The sequence below is a fragment of the Athene cunicularia genome (assembly GCF_003259725.1).
Source record: "Athene cunicularia isolate RWA chromosome 8 unlocalized genomic scaffold, athCun1 chr8_part1, whole genome shotgun sequence".
NCBI classification, from domain to species: Eukaryota; Metazoa; Chordata; class Aves; order Strigiformes; family Strigidae; genus Athene; species Athene cunicularia.
Window position 1 is genome coordinate 26,647,437 of NW_020799109.1, and position 25,658 is coordinate 26,673,094.

General features: G+C 34.6%; 1 protein-coding gene across 1 annotated transcript; it reads left to right on the plus strand.

Moving 5' to 3' along the window:
• Positions 1-777: 777 nt before the first annotated feature.
• Positions 778-18,563, plus strand: UCHL5 (ubiquitin C-terminal hydrolase L5). Its single transcript, XM_026854245.1, is given in 10 exon segments — positions 778-878; positions 2,568-2,673; positions 10,275-10,400; positions 10,487-10,548; positions 10,632-10,762; positions 12,317-12,380; positions 13,436-13,538; positions 13,980-14,090; positions 16,000-16,098; positions 17,953-18,563. Coding segments are annotated over 10 exon segments (948 nt in total). The 3' UTR covers positions 17,998-18,563.
• The last annotated feature ends 7,095 nt before the right edge of the window (positions 18,564-25,658 follow it).

Here is a 25,658-nt window from a genome sequence, read left to right on the forward strand (position 1 = left end):
AGGGCCCGTTCGCAGGGGCCTGCGGTGCGTTTGGGCCGTGCGCGGTCTGCCCGGGGCACGGAGCCGGGGAGCCGGGGGGCGGTGTTATGGGAAGGGCCTGGGGCCCAGCCGAGGGGCTGCTTTGGCTTTCAGGCTATTAAGTTTTCTGTTGAATTGTATTTAATGTTTTTGGCAATACTGTGACTATGGGGTTGTAACAACAGATAAGTCTACCCGGGGTTTTCGCTAAAGAAGCAAAATTATTTTATGCTAGGTTATATTGATTTATAATTTCTGTCCCGTCTTTTCCTCACAGATGAAGTCCAGTCTTGCTTCTCCTTTCGCGTTTTTGTTTAACTAATAGATTAATCTTCCACATACTAAGTATTTGAACTTTTTGGGTTCCACCTTGGGCAAATGTCTTGCTTGAGCATATTGCTTTCAGTATTTCCAGTCCATTACCGTGGGTCTTTCTCTGGAGATAGGTGTTTTAAGTTCTGCTTTAGTCTACCTGACAGTGTCTTTAAAAACATTATTATTTTCAGTTGAGCAGGGGACATGAGGTGACTAGAGATATGTTAATCTTGTCTGCTTATTTTTTAAATGTACCTGTCTTTTAAAGACATCACCATACACAGGAGAAACTCCTGAAATAATTTCTCTTGATCTCTTGTTTGTTTGTTGTTGGGGTTTTTTTAATGAACGTGTTTTAAAGCCTGTCAATCTACTTTTCTGTAACTTGGACATACAAGTTGTAATTGTTACTATAGTTCTTTCACGTGTCTGTGTCCCTTTCAAATGGGGTAGGTGAAGAAACCTGTATCTCTTGTTTCAGGTTGTAGAGGAGCACAAGTGGAAGAAATATGGAGTTTGGAACCAGAGAACTTTGAAAAATTGAAGTAAGGCACTTTTCTAATCTGCATGATTTTTATTTACATTTGTCTGAACTGCTGAAAGAATGCCTGCTGAACTCAGGTGGGTTTTTGATGACATTTCTTTGGGGTTTGTTTTCCTTTTTTCTTCAGAAATTCATTAGGATTTTGACAATATCTGGCAATTAAATTACTTTTTATTAATGCCTTGGTATTTAATTAGCTTTTCTGATTTTGGAAAGAGATGCTAATAGCTGGAATGTGAAAATAGATTTCTAATGGTTTTCTTACTGGCTTGTATTATATATATCCTTTGACAAACTTCTGTTCCTTGTTTTACCTCCCTTTTTCCTCACATAATATATTGCATCTGTTGCCTTAAATTAATTCACTGTACTTACATACTTTTGTAACTTGTTTTTCCTGCAGAATCACTATGTGAAGGCAAATAGTCTTGTTATAACTGACAGTGACTGATATCATATGGAACAGTTCAGCCCTCATTAGGCAATATTAATTCTTTCATCATTTTGTTCATGATGTCTTAAGGGTTATCCATGTTCACATACAAGATTTTAAGAGGAAAATGTCATCTAACCCAGACCATACTCTATTCCTGTGTGGGTATCCTATGCTTGTATAAATAATCTTTCAGAAGATGTAGCAACTAGTACAGAAAATGTAGTTTTAGAGTTTTTGTCTGACTGAAGATATTTGGCAAGTGACACCTAAATGGCAGAAATGTTACTTGAGAAATGGTTTATTTGCCTGCATTGTGTGCTTCCCATTACACTTCATCAGAACGTTATCTGGTTTGTTCTTAAAGTAACAGCTTTGCTTGTTTGTACTGTCAGATGTGTATCTTTCTAGACTTGAGTGATGGCCAGCTTGCTTTTTTTCAGTCCCACACATGTGTAGTGTTTTAACTTAAACACTGTTAAAGAATATAATAACACGCAGCATTTTTTAAATTCCCCCAGTGGATCCACTGTTTAAAAAGACATCTCAGACTTCTGGTGAGAGCTTAGGAAAAGTTTCTTAAGCAGTACAGTAGTATGTTCACCTTTTGTAGGTAAGACGACTGTGGCATCTTTGTGGTGATGACCTTAAATTCAGGTTGATATGATGAGCAAGCTTTTGCTTTTTTGGTTTATGGGCATACTAAATACAGTACAACATGCAGTAAAGGCTGTTTACTATGCGAGACATGCACTCTGAAAAAACTAGACACAGTTTTATTAGAAAAGAAAACTGGATTTCTTTTATCAGAGGGATAACTCAAAGCATGAAGTTTCACAAGAGTGTCTCTTTTCATCTACGCCTAAAAGGATTACCAAAACTTTAGTTTCAGCTCTTGTATATGATTAATAAATGTTCTGATATCTTTTTATCACTAACAAAGTCACGAGTGTTGTGCAACTGTCATAGTTACAGGAACCAGGAAAACTGATCCTGATTTACAAAAATTACTGACTGCATGCTAATTCAAATTGGGATTGTTTAGCATATACGGAAGGAAGGCTTAAGTATGTTCTGCCTAAATAAAAAGCCACATCTGAAAATCTCAGTGAAAGTTCCCTATGTTTAGAAAGAAAGAATTAACAGAATTACTGTACCAGCATGCAGCTATATTGTAGTAGAGATTTCTGGCTTTGATATTCTTCATCAGTACGGGTGATTTTTTTTTTTTTTTTCCCTATCAATTTTATTTTTTAGGCCAGTACATGGGCTGATTTTCCTCTTCAAGTGGCAGCCTGGGGAGGAACCAGCAGGTTCTGTTGTTCAGGATTCCAGACTGGATACAATATTTTTTGCTAAACAGGTACAGCAAGTTCAGTATTTTCCTTAGATAAAAATGTCTAATACTGGAAAATAAACTATGTTTTTGTACACTAAAATTAACGTTTTACAAGGTGAAATAACTTTTAACAGTTTATATGAGAGTAGGAACTGTGTGTTAAGAGATGATTAACATAGCAAATCAGATTGAGCTGTGAAGTCAGACAAAAATACTATCAGGTATGGAAGAGTAAAGCTCTTATTTATTTGTCAGCCCTCTTCTATAAAACTAAGGAACTCTTCTGTGTAATAAAGAATTATTTGGTAAATGGTCTCAGCGGAATGAGAAAATTATCTTTTTGAAACCACTTTCAACAAATTCTAGGAAGAAATGTTTATTTTGGTCCAGTTTTTATTTCTTGTGTTTCTCAAATACTGTGCAGCCAGGACAGTATAACTCTAGGATAATATTTTCCTTCAGGAGCTTGCAGACCATTTTGGCATGGAAGTTTTAAGTATTTAAATCAGAGAGGAGATTTTAAATTAGAAATTACAGAAAAAATTGGTTTTGCTAATGTAATCCATTGTGCTCTATTAAATACTACATCGTACTGAAATTTTGTGTTAGCTTTGACAGGCTCTGGGGCATGTTGTTTGCAAGCAAGAAAAGCAAGAGAAAGTAACCAGAATGAAAGCAGGAGTATTTAATAAATGTTTTTAGCTCTTTTTCAAGACCTGCTTCTCAAACAGTGATAAATGTAACAGTGTAACTCTGCATGTGTTAATTACAAAGCATTCATATCAAAGGGCAGATTATTAGGCTTTTTATGAAGACTAACAGACTGGTTGTTGGTTTGGGGTTTTTTTGCTGTTTTCATGGGTTCTTTTCCACAGACACAGAAGTGTTTTGTATATAAAAGTCTCCACACACTTCGAGCAAAAAGTACAGAAATATGGAAACCAATGGAAACGTTAGGTGTGTCTAGATCTCCTGGCCTCTCTGTACATGTGCTTCTGTTGTGCAGATAATTACCTTTAATTTGTGTCTTTTATAATCACCCCACTGTATCATGCTGTTGTGGATTACTTTATTCCTTGGTCTTTTTTAATACTTTTATTCATTCTTCCCTTGCTGCAGCCCTTGAGTCCCAATAAGCAGTGTCCACCATTCTTATGATACAATGATCAGCAGTAGTTTGCCAAGTGTCTTTATAGGTAGATAGACACTGGTTTAGTTTGTGATTTCTACCTAATCAAACATAGTTAGTGATCACTAGGCTGTGGCTACAGAATAATCTTGATGAAAGAACCTCAGTGAAAATCCTTGATATACTATCAAATGGTAGTTACATGGTGGGAGTAAATTACTCTTAAGATCTTTTTAAGATGAAGGCAGATTTATCCTCATTGAAGGGGTTTCATCTTTCTTGTTTCCTTTGAGTAGATGAGGTTCTCCCAGAATTGCTGTTCTTGTGGGTGCTGAAAAGTTTCAAAGCATTTGTCTGCTTGCTCCACTTTGGACCTTTTTTCTTCTCTACTCTCCACTTCCCTTTTTGAAGCATGACATTGTGTTTAAAAGAAGTAGTTAAGAGGAGCTTTGTTGAGCTTTAGGTTAGGATTGCAGAACATACACCAGAAAATTTGGATGTTAGACTTGCGAACAAAACCATAACATTAAAGGGTAACAATGAAAAGTCTTTATTTTGTAGCTTGCTTTGAAGTATTCATATTTCATTGTTTTCTTAAGCCTGAAACCTCTTTGTGGAGATGTAGGAACTTTCTGATCTTCCTCCTCCTTCACCTGCTGCCTTTAAGGAGGGTGTGCTGGAGTCACTCTAAGAATTAATTCATTTCAGCATGGAAAGCAATTTCTAGACATGTTTGCTATTTTAAAATAGTACTACCTGGTTATGCCACTTGATGGCTTGGGATATATGTTTCAAAAGTAACTTGTGAAGAGTTTAAAATTATATCTTTTTCGTGTTTTAATATTTGTTAGTCAAGTGCAGTGGCTTAGCAAAATCAAAACGTGTCTACAAGACACATATATGCTTGTCTTTCATGTCAGTTCTGTTTTGCCTGGACAGGTATTGACCCTGGACAACTAGTGAAATATTCACAAAGAAATTGAAATTAAAAGTCAACAGATAAATGAAAGAAACTGGTTGTGCTATTTCGGGGGGATTTGTAATGCCCCTTTAGCTCCAGTGAATTTCACACTGGTGGAGGTTAACCTTAGTTAGAGATCTGACTTGACAAACTATGTTTTGAGGACTGATAGCATTTTCTCAAGCGAATGACTGATGTGATGATTCGCTGGTGATGAGAGCAGGATGTCTTGGTCCTCCCAGCCTGTCTCTTCTCAACTTCATGGTTCTGTTCCTCTCTTGGAATGGCTTGGCTGCTTGTTGAACTTCCAAGAGCCAGTGCAGCTTATGGGCCAGCAGTTTTCTGTAGATTCTCTGTGCCTATTTTCTGGGCTGGTCTCCTGCCACATCATGAGATGTGTTTGTTCAGTGAGCCTGTACAGGCTAAAGCTGGTAAAAGGTAAGTGAGAGAGAACAGGAGTTTCACTGTTACAGTGCTGAGGTTATTACACTTCTTGAAACTGGAGTCTGAATCCTTCTGAGTCACCCTGGAGCACAAGGGAAGCCAAGCATTAATACTGAATATTACTGTTGTAAAATAGCGGTTCTTCCCAGCTATCAAGCAGCTGGGCTCATGTGCCTTTTCTTATTTTCTCTATGCATGTTTTAAGTCAATTTTATGGTGGCTTTGAGGATGGGGTTTTGTTACCTTTCAAGACTAAAGGGATGAGTAAAATAACCACATGTTCATTTGTAGGCTGGAACCCCAGAACAAATCGATTTGTTTCCTGGGTTAGCAATATTTTTATGACATTTAAGATTATTGGTCTGTTGCTCTGTACTTTCAAAATTGACATGACACAGGAGCCCTAAAAATCTCAAGAAGTCTTTGGCTGTCTTTCCAATACATTTTCTTCTTTTAGACATTACCATCTTAAGAGATCTGGTACAATCTGTTCTGCTGCAGAGAAATTTTAAAGTATCATTCGGAATCCTGTATGAGCAAGACAAAGTAACTTAGTATGTAACAACTTAGTATGGGAAAGAAATAATGCTATCACAGCACAGCTTCGTTTCTGTTCAATTCTAATTAAATGTTTCATCTTAAAAATTGTTTCATTGTGGAGGGGAACTTAGTTAGATGCAAACGGCTACAGCTGTCAAACTGTCTAGCAAAACATCTTTAAAATTACATTAGGAAACAGAAGTTTGATAAGAAGCTTGTGCATGCTTCCATTTTACTCATACCCACTTTCATAGTGATGTTGTAGTTGAATTCCAAATGCCGACTAGATCTTGTTCAAAGTCAAGTCACAAGTATGTTGGGGGGGTTGAATTTTAAAGTCTGTCTAATATGCATGCATATTAAAGGATTCTTTTTTAATGGTCACTTTTATGTGCGCTCATGTTAAATTTGGCCTCCCTGTTATGCCTAGGTATGATTTGGTCCTCTATTTGAGGCCACAGAACTCTGGATGATCTTACATACCCTTTGAGCTAGGATACCTAGGCACAATGAGGTGAGTTAAGGATACAATTTCAGCCTTAACTCTGAATTTCCTGATTTCTGTGTTGCTTAAGTAGGCCCTTAATGCTGTTTTTACAGACAGTGGCTACATGATTGTACCACTTGATGTATTCAGCTATCTTCAGCACTGTTTTGAATAGCTGTGTTCTGTGCTGATCACAGCAGAAGTGGAAGTGTCTCTTGACAAAAAAGAATGCCATTGTTACAGTCTTATGTATGAAAATTTTTTTAGTGTAATAAACTCTTAAGGTTTTGTTACTGAAGTATTGATATCATGCCTTTGTTTTGTGCAATGTATTTATGCCGCATTGTGATGATAGAACATTGCAACTGTAATGATAAAACATAACTTAATTGGAAATAATTACCTTTCGAAGGGAGAATCTTCTAAATGATACTATTAATTACAAATCATTGGTCTTTAGTTACCTTTGTGAAACTAATGCAAGCATATCATATGTATTTTTTTAACATTTCCAATACTTCAGTTGACTTCAAACTCAAAATTTTTGACATTTTCAGGTTTGGTAACATATAGGTGGATCAGATATCCATGTTAAAGCTTAAGTTGGGAAAACAGATAAGTTACAAGAAATAAAATAAACTTGCAACACATCTAATCAAAGTCAGAAAGATTTTCAGTAATTGATTATAACTGTAGGAAGATTCTAGCTTTTTTTCCAAAGGAATAAAAGTAAATCAATAGGGTTTTTAAACAAAAATGAGTTTTGGAACTTTGTCCCAGTGCTGAATTTTTCATGCTGAGCTTCATAAAGCCAATTGTAACATTTGGATACTTAGTAAGTGAACCCCAGAGATTTGCTGGTTATACTACCAATTGCAGGACAGGATTGTCCATGACTTTTTGAAATACAAAATATATAATCCATCAAATAGAGGATGCACATCAAGAACTTAAAGGGCTTCAGACTTAAGTTGATCCAGAAACTCAATTTGGATCCTTAGGGAAAGGTGCATGCTTATAAAGTTACACATCTTAATTGAAGTGTGCCAGAGTAGTCTATTCAAGTGGCTCCTTGGTTTGCTTTAAGCTGTGCTTCATTTGGTGAGATGACAGTCTTCTCAGGGTTTTTTTTGAGATTATCTCACTAATGTGCATATATATCTGTCTATATATTATTATTATTTCAAATATTATTAAATACATCTTGTAGCTTTGCTAGCAAAATCTCTCAAATACAGGTATCTGCTTTAAGTTGGAGTCCTGAATATTGATAAATCAAATATCTCATCAGGACTTCCTGGACAGAAATATACAGGCAAATGTTGGGATTTCTGGACAAATACAGAAAATCCTTTTAAGTTTCATCAAGTAAACCCAAAAATCTTTCTGGGACAACCTGCATATGTTGTCATGCTGTCTAAATGCAGCAAATGTTTTCTGTCAACACTGAGACACCTTAAGTAAGAGTTATGTTGGAAATTAGGGCAGATGGGAAATTAGGGGAATTTTACTCTTGAAGGACTCACTAGCTTATGTGTATAGCAGTGCTGGACTGGCTGTGTGCATTGATAGGATGCTGTATCCATCTGAAAAAACCTTGCACTCATCTACATTTGGTACTGCAATCACCTCCTCACTCAGCTCTTCACCCTGCCCATGAACTAACTACCACTAGCTAGGTACCCCCTTCTTCCATCTTGGTAGCTCTCTCATTCCATCTAGATCCAGGAATACACTATCGTTTTATGCCTGTCACCTGTGCTTGCTTCTTTTCCTCTTCTACAGGACTTTTCCTTACCTTCTGCCTCTCGCTTTCTGAAGGGTTTTTCCATTTCAGTAGTTGGGGGCCACTGGTCTAAGATCTGCATCTGTTGCATATTGGTTTTGAGTAGTAAGACAAGATTGTTTAGCTTGGTCCTTATATACTTAAACAGATTCATACTGTAGTTGGAATGCAAAAATATGTTTATGCTGAAAGGCAAATATTTGATGAGACCACAAATTCTCTGCTGAGTTTAATTTTTCCTCCTACTTCTGCTGTTGTTTAAAGCTCCTGTATCCAGCTGGTCCAACACAGTTTCTATGTTGACCTTGCTTCTAGGCACAAAGTTTCGCTTAATTTCCCTTCCCTTTTTTTGAAGCCATTATTGAGTTAGCAGTCTGTCAGAGCAACTGATTGTTCCATCTTGATTTTTCAGTAAAAGTAGTTACCACTTAGTGCTGTCTATCCCTATAATGTCCTGTATTAATTATCATTTAATAAGTGCAGTTTGTTGTAGTGACCTTCCCTTCATTAGAATAGCACTGTTCTAATAGTTCTTCACCACAGGTCTCTCTTCCTTTTTTGTCTTTTCCCTATCAGCTTAATTGCAATGTTTGTAACCACTGCTTCAGGTTAGCCCACTCTAATCCACTTAGGATCTTCCTGCTTTCATCCTAGTACTGCTTTTACAACTGTCTCTGATACCATTCTCTAGTCGTATCTCAGAGAATCTTTAATTCTTTGTTCCTTTTTCTATGTTGTGATATTCTATCAAATTATGTCATTCTAGTAGTCTGTGGTTTCTAATTTTTCCGCTGCTGTTCATTATTTCACTGCCCTTGATGGATTTTCCTTCTGTGTCCTTTATTTTGTAAATGCATGAAGTCTAGCTTTTAGTTTGTGTGCCAGGAGTTTGTTTGAGTTCCAGTTGCCATAATCTGTTCTTCTGTAGCTGACTCCCTTAGTTACCATTTAAGTCAACTAGATTGTATTTGGTTAAAATAAGAGGTGCTTTATTATTTCTTTATCATCTGCACTATACAGACATAATCTGAACTGAGAACACCCTGAAGTCTAGAAAGTGAATATATCATGTGGTTTATAGTATTAACATAGTTAGTTTTCCTTTGTTAGGGACTAGCTTTGATCATAAAACAGGTTGCTTCTTTTTTCTTTTTTTCTTTTTCTTTCTCTTTTCTTGTTGGAAGTGGTTTCGCATTCACAGCCCTGAATTAATTTTCATTTTTTTAATACAAAATCAACAGCCTCTCTCCCAGTCCAAAGGTTTAAGTAGCATTTGCAATTGCAAAATAGTCTCATAGTCTGAAGCTAGATTATTTTTTCTATAGCTCACTGAGGAAAAAAAACCTGCTAATACGAAGTCTTTCTTGTATTATGGCCTTATACCATTTGATTACTGTGCTTTTAATTAAGTCTCAGATTATATTTAATAATCATTGTAGTCTCTCTTTAAATACGATATTTTAGTTTGGGTATTACTAAGCAACATTAAAGACATGGCTGTAAGATTAAGGTATTTGTTTATATTTTATAAAAGTGGAATATTAAATACTTGTGTAAGGAACAGTGGCACACAAACTACTAAAATGTTAGGTTGAGAAGGATAGGTATAATGTAAATTAAGAAACAAGTGAAAAATCTAAGATTTCCTATGACTTATTATTCAACAAACCATCTTTTGAAAAATATTTACATCTTGAAACAGCTCTAAATTCTGTTAGTTTCTCCCTAGGATATTTGAAATTCTTTGTCCAGTGCAACCTTTTTATAAAAACTCTAGGTTCCACAGTGTGCTTTAGTGTCCTTACTAATGTGGTTTTGAGCTCCTACTCCTGGTAGAAATTCTGATTGTTGCAAGGACATTCTCTTTGGGAGAGTTGAGGTTTTTTTGAAACCATAGATATAATAATGTAATTTGGGCAGCTTGCTTTGAATAGTACTTTTCTGTTTTTACACTGAGGTCAGGAGGTTCCTGTATTTCTTTTATGTCCTTTATTAATCAATTTAGGGAGGTGGTGAGGCAGTAGAACGACAGAGTTTCTAAGCAGAGGTGTGAGATCTCTGGTTTTATCAAAGAATTGTGTATGACATCCATCCAGTGTTCATCTCCTATACCAGAAAGGTTTTTCTGTGGCTACTCAGACTAGATTTGCTGCTTGTTTTAGGGAAGCTCTAAGGTGAATCAGCATAGAAAGTGTGTGTTTGTAATGAAAAATGTTGCCCATCTTAAATTAAATTTTTATCACCAGTACTGAACAAATTCTCAACACTTTTTTCCTAGGTAATTAATAATGCTTGTGCTACTCAAGCCATAGTAAGTGTGCTATTAAATTGTGCTCATCAAGATATCCATCTAGGAGAGACTTTGTCAGAATTTAAAGAATTTTCACAAAGTTTTGATGCTGCGGTAAGTGCCTACTCTTTTCTTTATTTTAAGTATTATAGTGTTATATCTCTGTTCTCTTACAATTTAATTTTGTTACTTACTTGCAGATGAAAGGTTTGGCACTAAGCAACTCAGAAGTCATTCGGCAAGTTCACAACAGTTTTGCCAGGTAACACATGTTTTAAATCTAGGCAAAATTTGAGCTAATTCTTTTTAATCTAAGATTATTATTCATTTTAATTTTCTTTGTAGACAACAGATGTTTGAATTTGATGCAAAGTCTTCAGCCAAAGAAGAAGATGCATTTCACTTTGTAAGCTACGTTCCTGTTAATGGACGGCTATATGAACTAGATGGCTTAAGGGAAGGACCAATTGATTTAGGTAATAGTTTATATTTTTTCTGAACATCCTTTACTTTATCCATAGCTTATTGCAACAAATTTTTTGTATGTCACAGGATCAAACCAGTTATTTGTTAAAATAAAGCATATATTTAAAGTTTTCTTTATTCAGGCTCGTACTTCTTTTCTGTCATATATATTGTTTATTGTTGTTCTGAAAATGCAGTTTTCTTCCTGCTTCTTTCATGTTGCTGATTATCTCTCCTGTCATTCAGTAATCAAATGAACAAGCCATGCAAACCAGTGGGCTTCTAATACCTTAATAGTTTTGTTGCAAGGGAGAAGTTTACATAACCCACTTGTGGATATTTACTTTCCTTACTTGAGGAAATATGTTACTGTCTGAGCTGTCTCTGACAAAACCTGGTAAAACTATGTAATGTTTATGGCTTTCCTTACTGATAACATGCAATTCCCTTTGCTAATGTTTCTTCCTCATGTCTTCTTTTTTTGTGGTATTGTCACCTAAGACAATTCTTATGTCATTCTTTCAAAGCTTTTTTTGTTATGCAGGTTGGTTATAAATATCCATTTATTTTATCGTTTGTTTCTTCTCTGGGAGCATGTATACAGCTGACTCCATACATTTTTATACATGATGTGGCTGGTGTTTACACAATGCCCTCTTTCTTCTTAGAGAGCAAATATTTTCCCAGTGGTTTAAAAAAGAATAGCTAATTCTAGCACAGTTTTACTCTCTGTAAGACTTGTTCCTGTTTTGTGTCTTGTAATCTTTCTTAAGTTGTGGTGTGTGTGCCATCTTGTGTATTTAAAAGCTCTACAGTGCCTATCATGCATCTTTCTTTTGAGTTTGATACAGTCTCAGTATGTTCCATTTCCAGAGTGTTTTCACAATTTTCTTCACAGTTGTATTTATTTTTAGGCTGAATAATGGCTTGCTGCTAAATCTCCTCTCTAGTCTGGCTAGAGAGGCTATACAGTGCAGACCTACCAGTAACATAACATTTATGTTCACAAGATCATTCATTGCTTTAAGGTCTTGAAATTGTTAAAGTGGCATTATTAATTTACAAACCCAACTTAGTTATTTTCTCACTTATCTTAAAATGATGGTATCATATATCCTTCTATATTTTTTCTGTGTCTGACTTTTTAACATTGTATTGCATTTACATTTTATTTATCATTTTGTCTAAATGGAACAGCTGTACCTATACATACTTTTCTTTTGCTGTTTACTTTTATGTTGTCATGCCAGCTGATTTGTCATAAAAATTTTACAGAATACTTCCTCCCCCCGTTTTTTCTTGTTATCAACAAAATAAACATGATATGCTTATGCACTTAAAATTTAGTTTTGCTACATTGCTTTGGCCAGTACATTATCTAAATATTATTTTTAAATGTCTTCTACCCTCTTAAAAAAAAAAAAAATCACATGCGTAATTTGAGACTGCAGTTGTCGAGGGAGACCTTGTAACATACTCTGAAGTTGCTGCATAAGCCTGAATTAAAGTCAGGATTTAGCAATAAATTTTGCAAAGATTCATTTTTTTAATTTTATTTTTTCTAGGTGCATGCAATCAAGATGATTGGATAAGTGCTGTACGGCCTGTCATAGAGAAACGTATACAAAAGTAAATGGTTATGATACTTTTAAAATATAATACTTTATATATGTTTAAAAGTTCCTTATTTTTAATTTCCTTCAATTAAAGGCTTTCAACTGAATTTCTAAGGAATGACGCTTATGCATAATTTTTATGTGCATATCACTGTGTGACTTCAGAGCCTATTGCCCAACATGAGCCAAATGTGATGATAGATAAGTCTCAAATACGCTGTGTTCCTGTATGATCAATCAAAGTAGGTATCTGTGTAGTGGAGAACCTACTAGTACTCTGAAAAAGGAAGAGCAAGATTATTAACTCTGTTACATCTGTCAGTCTTTGCGAGTGAAAACCTAAGAGTGCTATTACCATGTATGAAGTTTGTGTGTGCACTTGTAATTAAAAATACTAGACAATAGTTATATTCATACAGATGGTATTTATAGAGAACAAGTTTTCCTTAGGTGTGTGGCTTGTTTTAGAAATCTAAGCAAGAAAGACATACTATAGAGGTTTTCTTACTTCTCCATTCTGACCCCAGACTGTAGCCCCAAATGTTGATTTTATGCCATTTTTTTTTTTTTTTAACAAGAAAAACATTACTATCAAATCACATCTGGAGAATTTAATCTGTGAAAGGCCAGCTAGGTTAATTGTTGAATGTACTTTTCACATTGTATGAAGAACATTTTCTAATAAGTAACAGTAATGAGAAAGTAAAAGCTATTGTGTGCAGCAGTCTTGTGCAAGTCAACTAAATCATGTTTTGTTTAATTTTTTGGGCAGTTTCAATATTTATTTTTTGTGACCACAGATGGGAATAGTAAAGTCTTGGGAGAGGAGGTTATTAGGAGTTGCATATTGGATAGTGTTCATCTGAGGTCTGATGTTATTTTGTGGCAATATTGGATCTGTAGCACAACTTAATCTAGATGGATCTACGATTTTTTTTTTTTTTCCACAAAGTGCATTGCCTTATAATGAAATCCTGGAGGAGGTTTTTGAGTTAGGTTAATGATTAATTTTGAAAGTGGGGTTTCTTGTGCGATTTTGTTGTTGTTTTTTGTTTTTTCCTCATTTAGATACAGCGAAGGTGAGATAAGGTTTAACTTGATGGCTATTGTATCTGACAGAAAGATGATATACGAGCAGAGGATTGCAGAATTACAGCAGCAACTTGCAGAGGTAGGCCATGGTGTTTAAGTTATTGGAGTAGTTCTCTGATAATAGTTCTGTGTCTTTGCTTTCTTATTCACCCCCTTCTTTTCTTCTCCAAATGGAGTATTACTGAAGAAAAGCAGAAGATTACTACATATCTGTGCAGCACAGTGTAGTGCTGTTTGAATGTACTGATGCAGCTCTGTGTAGTTCTGAGTGAGCTACTTCGAGTACTTGGTACAGGATGACCGTGTCATTGTGGCTCTCTTTCTTGACTAATTTGCTGTGGGAGTAGAATTATTCCTTTCCTAATACCTGAGCTAATCTGTTTATAATTAACTGCGTAAATTCCCTGAGTGTTCCTATAACTGTAAGCAAAACTGAATCTTTCAGTGATTCATTCAGACTCATTTTAATTTTTAAAAAAGCAGTAACATCATCCATTTAACTTTTTCTGTTTTGTGGAAGGAGGAGCCTATGGATACAGATCAAAGTAATATGTTAAGTTCTATACAATCAGAAGTTGCAAAATACCAGATGTTAATTGAAGAAGAAAACCAAAAATTAAAAAGATACAAGGTATGTAGTTTTCTGATTAAACTATTGGAAAATTTGCAAGAAAAACATTGTTTATAATCTATGGAAGACTTGTTGCAATTAATCTGGAGAAAATGGATGGGTACTGACACTGTCTTGCTGTGTTATGTAAATTCATGTTGCATTCCTAAATTTACAGGTTAATTACCAGTTTGCTTCTTTTCAGCATAAGGCTTACAAGTCAGTTTGTGTAGTGGTCTCTGTAGCTCCCTCTCTTTTGCCACTTCTTTTTATCTTTCTCACTTGAAAATATTTTTTAAGCACAGTCAGTTCTCGAACTCTTAAAAAGAAGCGGCTCTATGTGGCCCAGAAGACTGATTAGTCTTTTCTTGCTGGAGTTGCTAATTACGCTGCTATTTGGAACAGTGGCCTCTTACTAAGTAGGATTTTTTGTTTGTTTTTACTAGAAGGACTATGATATGTTAGTCATAACTTTTTTTCTGCAGAGCATTTGTTTAAGCTCTTCCAGCTCTCATTGTCAGTAATGAAGAATGTTGATGCATCAGTTGATGATAATGAAGGCCTATTGGGAGATTCTGTGAACTCTGTGTATAGATTCATTCTGTGTTTGCACATACGTCTCCTAATGTGACACATAGGTACTTGCATAGCTTTTAGTCAAGAAACTCTCCTAGGGTACTTGAATTGTTCTTTTGTTGTGGTTCACCTGCTGTCTTTTCCTCTGTGGGAAGCATTGAAGACACACTTGGCAGGTTCTGCATTTTCCTAAATAAGTACTTTATGTGTGTGCACTGAAAGCATATCATTCTTTGAAAGGACATGTGGTACTAATGAAAACGAGGTATGGGCAAGTTTCTTTGAGAATCACCACTTGCAATTTTTTTGATAATTCCCTAATACTTTTAAAGGAATATTTTGATGCAGGAAAAAAAGCTGGGTGACCAAATTATTATTTTTTTAATCCCTTAACCTGTTTTGGGGGCAGGTATAAGAAGTGGCTAGATGAAAATAAGTTTTAAATTAGAAGTTCTATATATCAAAGGATAAAGAAATGTTTCCACTAGATTTTGTGTGTTTTCGCTAAAAATGATGGAAGCTATTTCACTAGTTTCTGGAAGGTTCAGACCAAGAATTCAGTAACTCTGGTGATAATTTCAAATATAGTGTATGTGCAGTAAGCTGTAAAGTGTTACTGTTACCTGTCTCTAAAGCAGTGTCACTACACTCTGTTCCACAACTTGAAGATGTAATTCAGGAAACTATTAAAAAAAAAACAAAACAAAAATACCCAACCAAACAAAACTAAAGCATGTGCTTTATGAAGCATCAGAGTAAGCAAACAAATTAAATTGGGGCATGAAAAACCTTGAAGTTCCTAATTGTATGTGGAAATATTATCAAAACTGCTTAGAAGTCCACATTTTTTATGTTAGGTTATCTACTTGGGGTCTGTGGAGGTAATTCCTCTTAGCTGAAAAAAACAGTCTACCTTTCTGAAGGATTGAATCCTTGTAAAAGCAGCAAAAATGTTTAGAATAACAAAAAGTTATGCTTTTGCATGACAGAAATGTTTGTCTTCAGCCTAGACTGAGGCCACAACTGCACAAGAGACTGTAAAAAGGGGGGGGGGGGAAAGTGAATGGTTTAGATATTGGTGTTATAGCAGTGGCTTAACTTAATCATTGAGGGGTTTTCAGCTAGTATGACAAAAGATCATGAGGAGAATTTGTGCGTCATGCTGGACGAATTTACTGCTTATACTTTCTCACCATGTGCTCAGAATTTTATTGCTCTGACTATTTTTAGCTGGCTGAAATTTTTAAAAAAGATTTCTAGCTCTTTGGTGGGTGGGGGCTTGACAACGATGGGGATGGGAAAAATCCCTGTTTAGCCATATAATAATTCGGTTAATGTTTTAATTTATTTTTAGATTGAAAATATTAGAAGAAAACATAACTACCTGCCTTTCATTATGGAATTATTAAAAACTCTAGCAGAGCACCAACAGTTAATACCATTAGTAGAAAAAGTGAGTATTTTCTAGCTGACTTTTAAGAAACAGTACATTACTATAATTCTTCATACCTCCTACTGAAAATTAAAAAGCAGTCATATATCTTGGAAGCACAAATGGCGTGGGTTTGTTTATTTAAACTGCTACATTCAGATACATTGCTAGTTTACCTGATAGTCCCTTGAGGTTCTCAACAGGCACAATTCCAGTGGAGATTGGAGATTGTGGGACCAACCACCTTTGCACTGTTATGCAAAGACAAATCATATCTCTCGTTTGATAGCCTAAACAAATTTTTCTAATAGTGATAAGGGAAGAGGCAATTTAACATCAGGTAAATGATCATATTACAGGGGATGAGGTTAGGAGACACATGACTTTGGTTTTTCTAAACAGGACATCAAAAGTCCTAATAAAATTGTGATGTGTAGCTCCAATTAGTATGTGATAGAGTTCCCCATACTATCTTGATATCCCTTTTTGAACCGAAGATTATTTAAATGTATACATACACAGACATGTACATACAAGATTGTTCTGTTTTGCCAACCTGGACTCTGAATACTCAGATTTGTTGATTTATCTAGTTGTCAACACTAGGTGGCAAACTTTGCACAGAGGTTCTGGTAATTTAGGTAGCTTGAAATTTTTTTTCTTTTCTCTGTTCTTAAACTGATTTACTGGCTCATTGTTTTCCTCTTTTTAAGGTGTCTAGCTATTAACATAGATTTACTATTAAGGTTTGTTTAATGTCTGTCTGTCAACCTTGGCAAGGTTATTAAACTGTATGGTTAGTGAAGTACTTGAATTGTAGTAAGATCAGTGCTTGTTTGCATATCTACTCATGTGACTTGGACAGTGTCCCTAATTTCGAATTTGCACTGAGAAAAAAAATCTCATTTTAACGAAAAGAGAGCTAAATATTACTTAATGAGTACATTCTTTATCTGAATTTACTTAGGAAAGTAAGTTTGCAAGTCAGTACTTTATAAGACAGTAACTTTTGGATTCAGTTTTTAATCTTTTTGTGACTTGTGAAGTTCTAATCCACTTTCATGTTAATAGGAGTTATTTATAATATCAGCAAGCTTCTTTTACAAGTAAATTTCCACCCAGGTGGCTGTTAATAATTAATTCTAACCACTGAATTAGATCCAGTTCTGTTCAATATTAAGTGGTAACAACCAGCAACCCAATTCAGAATTAACAAGGGTTTTGTCAGAAAAATGGCTAATATTGCATCTGATTTGTCACCTCTTCTTGCCTGTCTTTTCACTAAACTCATGAGGAAGAAAATGCTAGTTCCCTGTCAATTTGAACCATCTGTCAGTTAGTACAAGTTATATGAGAATCTGTTCGCAAATATCTTGGTAGAAACTTAGGGGGTTTTTCCACTGTGCTCTTTTAAAAGGCCTAAAAAACTTAAGATCTTTTGTTGCTTCAGAGTTTAATTTATGACAATCACTATATCTAAATCTAGTGTTTTCTTCTGACATAAAATGTTTTCATTAGGAAGAGTTATTTGTCTGTTAAATGAAATGAATATGGAAGTATGAAAAATGAAGGGTAAATTATGTTTTTAAAATAACGCTTTTTTTCCACCTCTCCTTTTCTCCTATGGAAGCTACCTAATCATAGAGTTTCTTTTATATTATAATTTTGAACCTATATGTATTCTTAAGAGGTTTTATATACGGGCCAAGTTAAAATAGTAGTAGGATACTTCTGAAGAGCCTGAATTTACATTTAAAACGTCTCTTTCTACGGCATATTTTGTTGAATGTTCAAAAAAGTAATAAGTAGGCATTCCAAGCTCCAGAAAGGTCTTTGTCTTACCAGAGCTTAACATCATCTCCCTTTGTTTTCTAGGCGAAGGAAAAACAGAATGCCAAGAAAGTTCAGGATGCCAAGTGAAGATGACTGCAAAATACATACTATTATGTGCTTATGAAACTATTTTCATGACAACAAATAAAACTTTTCATAAACTTTAAATTTTGTCCAGCGCACGTTTGACAATTGTAACAGTTTGTCTTGTACTGTATGCACGAGTCTAATTTTCTTCCTTCCCCTGCATCTTGTGCATGTAGTACTGCTAAGTATGTTTAGGTTCTCTTTGTCAAATTCAGTATTTAACAGTCTATCTGACTTCTGAGAGCTTGGGAAGTGGACCTAAAAATGTGCAAGGAAAATGTATTCATTTTGTCCCACTTGAATATATAATGATACAAATGCCAGAATTTTAAGTATAAGCATGAGCTTTCTTTGCTCATCCCTACTAACAGTTACAATATTATCCAGTTGTTCAGTGACATACCCTGTGTCTTTGTTTCTATGAAGTATGTGTCTAATTTTTTTACAAAATCGAAAAGTATGGATTTAGCTGTAGAAACATTTGCAAAGACCAATGTATAATCTCAAAAGATCTGCATTGCTTTAGTAGAAAAGATAATAAATATTCCCATTTTTATTTTGGCAAACTTTCTTCTGTGGTATTTTATTACTGGATAAGATGATGAGGAGATATATATTGGAGGTCATCAGCCTTGTGACTTAGAGTATATGCATTCTAAATTAGGGTTAGAAAGAAGGCATGCTGTTGTTTTGGGGAGTTAATATTCTTGGATACAAGATAGAACTGTTCTAGAATGTGTTACATTTAAGTCTTTAAAACAGTGCTTTAATTGACCTTGGGGGGTGCTTCAGTATAAGAAAAAATGTGTATGGATTCTTGTTAACAACACTGTATTGAACATCTTTGGTCTTCTGTGGACCAAAGGGATTGTCTGAAGAATGGGGCTCACATGGTGTCTTACCTTCTTAGTGCTGCTTGGATGTAAACTATGAATAGACAAATTGTTTTGGTAAGGATAGTAACAGGCCATTGCAATAATACATAATATTTCAATTACTGAAACACTATTAGTGTATGGTATATATAACTTTGTTGAGAAAACTTGCAGTTTCTTCCTAAAAGGCTCAGACGAGAGATAGAAAGAAAAACAAGCAAAAGAACTTGGATTGTTTGGAAAACATGTAAAACCAGTAAAAGATGTTTCTTTTGCTTACTTTGTCTATAGGCATACGTCATTGAACTCTGAGGTCCTTTGGTCTTGCAGGCTTGTATAAGAATAGACTATATTTAGAGAATTTTTTGAAACCCCGATATGAATCAAATTCTTTTATCTGTTGATGCTTCATATATATTGCATATCTATTGACAGGATAAAATTTTGGCTGAAGAAGTAATACACACTGCTCTCCTATTGCTGAAAGGATCCACTTGAGTCATTGCTCTGGCTAGAAGGGTAAGATCTCTTTTGGAAAAGAACATGAGATGTGTTCTGTACAAAATTGATCAGATTGAGAACATAAGCTCTGTATGTGAGTTCCTGAGTAATTAATTGCAGCAGTATTGTTTAAGGGAAGGGAAAGACTCTTCCTCTTTGAGGCATTTCTGATCTTAAAATTATACCCTAAACTCCATTTCAATCTGTTAAAAAGGTTTGTCTGTCTTTAATTGGTAGCTTGATAATTCCTGATGTACCCTGACATTCCTGGAGAATTCTGATACTTTCTACAATAAAATTTTGCTGTTCCATAATAGATGTCAACTTAAATTATACTGAATTTAAGGAGTTGTTCCATTCTCCTATTTGCATGGTTGCGCAAGAGGAAAAGGAATTTTGCTGAACCAACAAATTTGCAATTGCTAACAAATTTTAATAGTAATTCTTTCTAGAAATTAGAGTAACATATTGCAGGCAAACTTTCTGGATTTGTGGAATGAAAAGAGGATGGATGTAAAGATCAAACTTCAGTATTAGTCCAATGTGTGAGTGAAAAATGAGATTTTTTTAAAGAAGGGTATGTAATGCAGAAGTAGAATCACTCAAAACTAGTGTACTTTTTTATATTCTAAGGTCTTTTTTTTTCTGATCAAAACCCATATGCTAATTTTTTACCATTTTCACCAAGTTTGTAAAACCATTTTTTGTAACGTGTATCTTGGTTTTAAAGGCAATTTATATGTATGTTGCCTACTTTTAGGACAGTGTCACATGAATGTAAAGCAGTATATCAAGTTCATGAATTACAAAATTAAAGGTGCTGAAAAAAATCAAAGTAGAGATTCAAGCTTTAATGCATTTTACAGCTTTAAGATACAGTATTTTGCTGTATATGGAATGGTGAAAGGTTTGTGTTCTGATTTATTTCAAGGGTTACTACTTTCTACTGGTATAAACATATGGTGTGACATAGCGCTCAGAACTGAAATTTGGGTATAATGAAAATAAACAGTAAATTTAGTTTCTGTGAAGAATTTTGCCATACAGCTGCTGTTTCCTGTGGCCCAGAAGAGGTCAGTGTGTCTCCCATTTGCTAAAACTTTGTCAGCATGATCTCAGTATTGTTCTCTAGCTGCCAGTCTTAACAGTACGTAATTTAAGAATCTTGCTGTAGCCTGATTTCTTCCTTCACAGGGTAACATTTTATATCTTGTATTTTAAAATAATTCATGTATAAATTTGGTATACAGGTACTAACTTAAAATACAAGTTTGCATGTTCAACAGTGGTTTTATTTTATGAGTGAATAGCTGCCCAAAGACACCTGAAAATACTGTGGGTTTTGGCTAAGAAGGTGCGAAGAATTAAGACATACCACTAGACTCATTAAGTGCTTGTTTCAAAGAAAAACATTTTTTTTCCCCCAATGTATTACTTCAAATAAAATTTATCTTGGTTGCAGAAGAGTCAGATAGAATGAACTTGCACTAGAAGATTTTGTTACCCCTGAGCAAAGTATTAGAGGAAGGACTGGATCCATATGGTTGTGGTACTGGTGACACAGCCTTCTGCTCTGTGAAGGGAGACAGGGAGATTTTGGAAAATAAAAATTGACAGGCATATATAAGGCCAGTGGTTTTGTGTCTTTAGAATAGGTGGTTATACTTTTTTAGATCTGCTCATGAAAATTACCTGTTGTTGGCAGTTCTTCTGTTTGAATTGCAACATCTAAAACTTGTACAGAAATAATTCTTTACAAGCTGTTTCATTTAATAATGCAAATGAACTTATCTGGGCTTTCTTTAAAGTTCATGACTGCTTTTAATAGATGGGTACTGCAGGAAGAATGATCATGCTATCTGTACATGTGAATATCAGCTTCTTAAATGTCAGATTGAATAGCAGATTGATTTATTCTCATGATGCTGTAGAGTTAGAAAATGGAGGATATGAAGTCTATGGGTACTTTTGTACAATTTATCTATATGTAATCAATAAAAAGGGTCACTCCAGAAGGTGAATGCTTAATGACTTTAATTTTAGAGATGAAAAAGAAATACTAATTAAGTTGACTTCTATGATAGAGAAATTTTTATTTATCTGTGAAAAGGTAAACAAAAATTACTCCCCTTCCAAACACAAAGACAAAAAAAAAAAAAAAAAAAAAAATCACTTGGAGATGGAAAATTTATTATATTGTATTCACTTATTTGTACAAAATTTTCCTTTTGAATGTCTTTTCTGGAGCATTTTCTAAAATTGACTCTAACTTGGAAAATTTTCAAAAAAAATGGTAATGATACTTGAAATTTATATATTTCACAGACAAATTCTTATTTTTAAGCTACATTTAAGACAGTATTCGTGAATTATCTTTATGCTTCCTCAAAATTGTTCCTATAGGAAGCTTTCCTTATCCCTCCCTTAATTTATGCTGCATATATGTTACTTTACTACCTTGCAGGGTATTATTGAAGGTCATTGATTAGTTAACCATGAATTTATCCTTGACTTCCCAGGATTAAAGTGCTAGAAGTCCTTATCTTTGCAAGACTCTTGGTCCTAGTGACTTAGTTAAATCTGCAGTGTTGACATACTCTTAAAAGTGAATGAGCAACAGACAACATAAGTTTTTAATTTAGTTACAATAGTGGTGCGTATTCCAAAGATCTGACCTTTGGGCAGTGACATTATAAAAGCTACATAAATGGAGACTAAAAGTGTAAGAACACTAAGGAAAGGGCTACTAGATAGTGTGTATTTATTTCAACCACATGGGACTATGTGAGCCTTTTTTTTTTTTTATTATTATTATCCCTAAGTTTTGTAAAAGTATTTTTCTTTTAGTATCTTCTGTTGGCTTTGACTGTCTTGTGATAGCACTACATAAAATGGGTGATTATCATCAAGTGAAGGAGCTGTTTGAAATGTTCTTGTAAAAAGTTTTGTACAACTGACAATGCGATGATAAATTCAAGTCAGTGTTTTACCTGCAGCCAGTAATTAAATCTTTAAGCATAATTGCATTTGCTTTTAAGGAAAGTTGAAAAAGTGTTACCTTGCAATTGTTGCAGTCTAAGGAAAATATATGTTAAATATTATGTTAGATCACATTATTCCTAATAGTTAGACTATGAACTTGAGCTTTAAGAGCATTTACCATGGTTTGTGTAGTGCATCCAGAGAAACTGCAGACCTGTATATGTTTCTAGATGACTGGCTGAGAAGCAATTCTCAGCAGCACTGGTTGTGAACTCTTGAGATGTTCTCTCTTGTTCCCTGACCAAGTAATAGAATTACCACAAAAAACTTCAAAGTACCAAATCACCTCTTGCTTTCAGGTTCCTCTCACTTTCCAGAAAACAAAAATCCTGCCTTTCTAGCCAGTGGTACAGGACTTATTGGTGTGATGAATAACAGTATTTACCTGTCCAAGATGGGGCATGTGTTAGTGTGCATGTCATGTTTGCCAGACTTCAGGTGTGATCTTACAGCATGTGCTAAGCTCTTTATGTCCTTTATCCCAATGTTGTATCATTAAATCAAAGTTTCATGTTAACTCTTATGTAGTTTATGTGATTAGACCTGATGAACAAAAAGAAATTAAATAATTCTTACGCATCCCTCAGACTACTCATGTGACGGCTGAAATCTTTTCAGTTGTTTATCCTGTAGCTTCCTTAAGTTGGCTTACTACTGGGTTTGAAGGGAAACAATTCTACATTCTAGGCATTTCCAAGGCTTTGTGTGGTACCTATCTGACTAGATAGGTACTAAACCTTTCATATTTTGCCTTAAAATTGGTCATGTTATATATTTCTATTGGTAAGTGACTGATCAACCTCTTCGTAAGTTAAATCATGTTTAGTATGGTAGTGGTAACATCCAGCCTTACTGGATTTGTAAGGCAGCTATATGGAACATTCTGGTTTCTGATGAACATCAAACCCACAATGTTTTGGTTGTCTTCAGAGTTGGAAGTAGTTCTTCAATCCTATCTTCAGCCTGAGAAAGTTAAAACTCTTCATTCCGTTACTCAGTGAAAATAGTCTTTGTTTAATCAGCCTGAATAGCTTGAAGGCAAGGAGATCTGTGGAAGAATTGGAGTTGGTGCTGAAGCATATACTGTTAGACTGGTTTTGAATCTTGTATATGACAAGTCCCTTAAAATTAGTGGTTTTAAGTAGGATGGTTAAGCTGCACCGAACTGACAGTGCTGTTACGTGCCTGACAAATACTTGGAACTTGATCAACTTCTTTGTTACCAACCTCAAAAGTGTAACAGGAAAGTTCAGTGAAATGTCAAGTTTATAGCCTGTGTTAATTAAATAACTTTGTGAAAGAATGCTAGTGTTTCCACAAAAGCATTTTTAAATGATACACTACTGAGAGGCTGTATCCAATGTAAGTCCTTACAGAGTACTTGGAGAAGTTTGAATAATTATAGCAACAGAAGTTTTATTAATAGTGAAAGTATGTTGCAGATACTAGTTTTTGTAGAGGAGGAACAAAAAAGTTATATTAAAAAAAAGAGTCAGCTCGTTAAGGATGTATGGGCTTGATCACTTTGTACCTTGCTAGTGAAACTTCTTTCTCTTAATAGTTAATGAAATTCTGAAATGGGAACTATGCAGGATTATAAAGTACAAATTTTTCTCTGAGATCCTTGAGCATTCTCAGAAATATAAATAGAAATGTGTCCTTACAGCAGCAGCTATGGAGAAAAGAGTTACGTTTATATGTTACAATTCTCCTTTTTCTGTTTGAGGAACACCTGATAGGGTTATTTAAATTAGCCATCTGTATACAGTGGATTTTTTTTTTCCACTTAGTATATTTTTATCCCTTAAGATCAAAAAATAGCAGTATAGTTAATAGTAAGTTCTGCTAGACTTCTCAATCCTTTGTTTTCAAGAAATCTCTTATTTAGCAAAAGTGGTGATAATGCAAAGTTGTTCCCACAGTTACCATTACAAGGTTAAGTGAAATTTAGGTTTCTGTTATGTGTAGTGTCCACAAATGTGAAAACCAGTTTAGCCATGGAGCCTTTTTGTCTGTTATGGTTAATCTCACTTCCTTCTAATAATGAGATCTAATAGTTTGTTATACTGAAGGCTCTTTGCGAGTCTAGTTAAATGTTTTGCCAAGATAAGCAAGTATTTTCCATATTTTGTAAAGTTTGTTTATGCTTTAGTTACATCAATTGGAGATTATGTTAATATTTGACTTCTTTTTTTGACTATACACATTGCTAATTGCTAGGGTTACGTCTCTGACAATAACTAAACAATCATCTGCAACTTTATCAGTATCTGATATTTACAGTTCAGTGAATGAAAAATAAAGTGTGCTTTTAAGCAAATATTTTTATTAATTTCTGCTAATGTTACTGATGGCAGTCTGGTACCAAGATAATTATTCTATCCCAACTTAAACAAGAAAACATGAAATAACTAAGATATTTCTCATAAAAATAATTTTTGACTTGAACATTCTGTAGCACCCCTTGAAACACTTAGATGCACACATATTTGCAGAATGTGAATTACCGTTTCTTCACAGAAAATGCTGAAAAAATGTTTTTTATAGTAACTAGTTAGATTACCTTGTCCTTAATGGACAGTAATACACTACTTGAGACCAGTTTGTGGTTCAGTGTCCCCTGTCAAGTCTACTAAGGTATAATTAAGCTATTGTGCTTTTACAGTTGATGAAATAGCAAAGAGTAAGTGTTCAGGGAATAAAACACATGCATAATTCTGCTGATAATATTTAAAGTAAATTTCTGAACAGTCCCACACATTTGACTTGACTCATTGTGGTTAATATGTGATGTGTTTCAAAAAATAAAACAGCTTACAAATTTTGTTTCTCAATAGAAAAAATTTTTTCCAAGAATGGAAGAGAATATTAGGAGCTTTTTCTTTTACCATGTAATTCTCATTCCACTTTGTATTTTTCCAGTAATCCTTTGGTCCTTTCTCAATCACTGAGAAATCTACAGAGCATTTCAGGAAGTTTTGCACTCAGTATTTACTTTGAAGTCTAAATGTGATAGCACTAAGAGGTGATCTAAACATGACTACAGATTACTAGATTACTGTTCAAATGCAGTTTGGTTTTAAGGTGAAAAAGATTTAAAAGTGAAGCTTCTTCAGCTGCTTTCCTTTATTTTTCCCGTGTTCCATCTTTTAAATGTCACCCTGACCTCCAGCTCCATATCCCCACTCATATAATATGAGAGCAGGGATTTGCTGTCTAAAGTGATGAAGCATCATCAGGTAT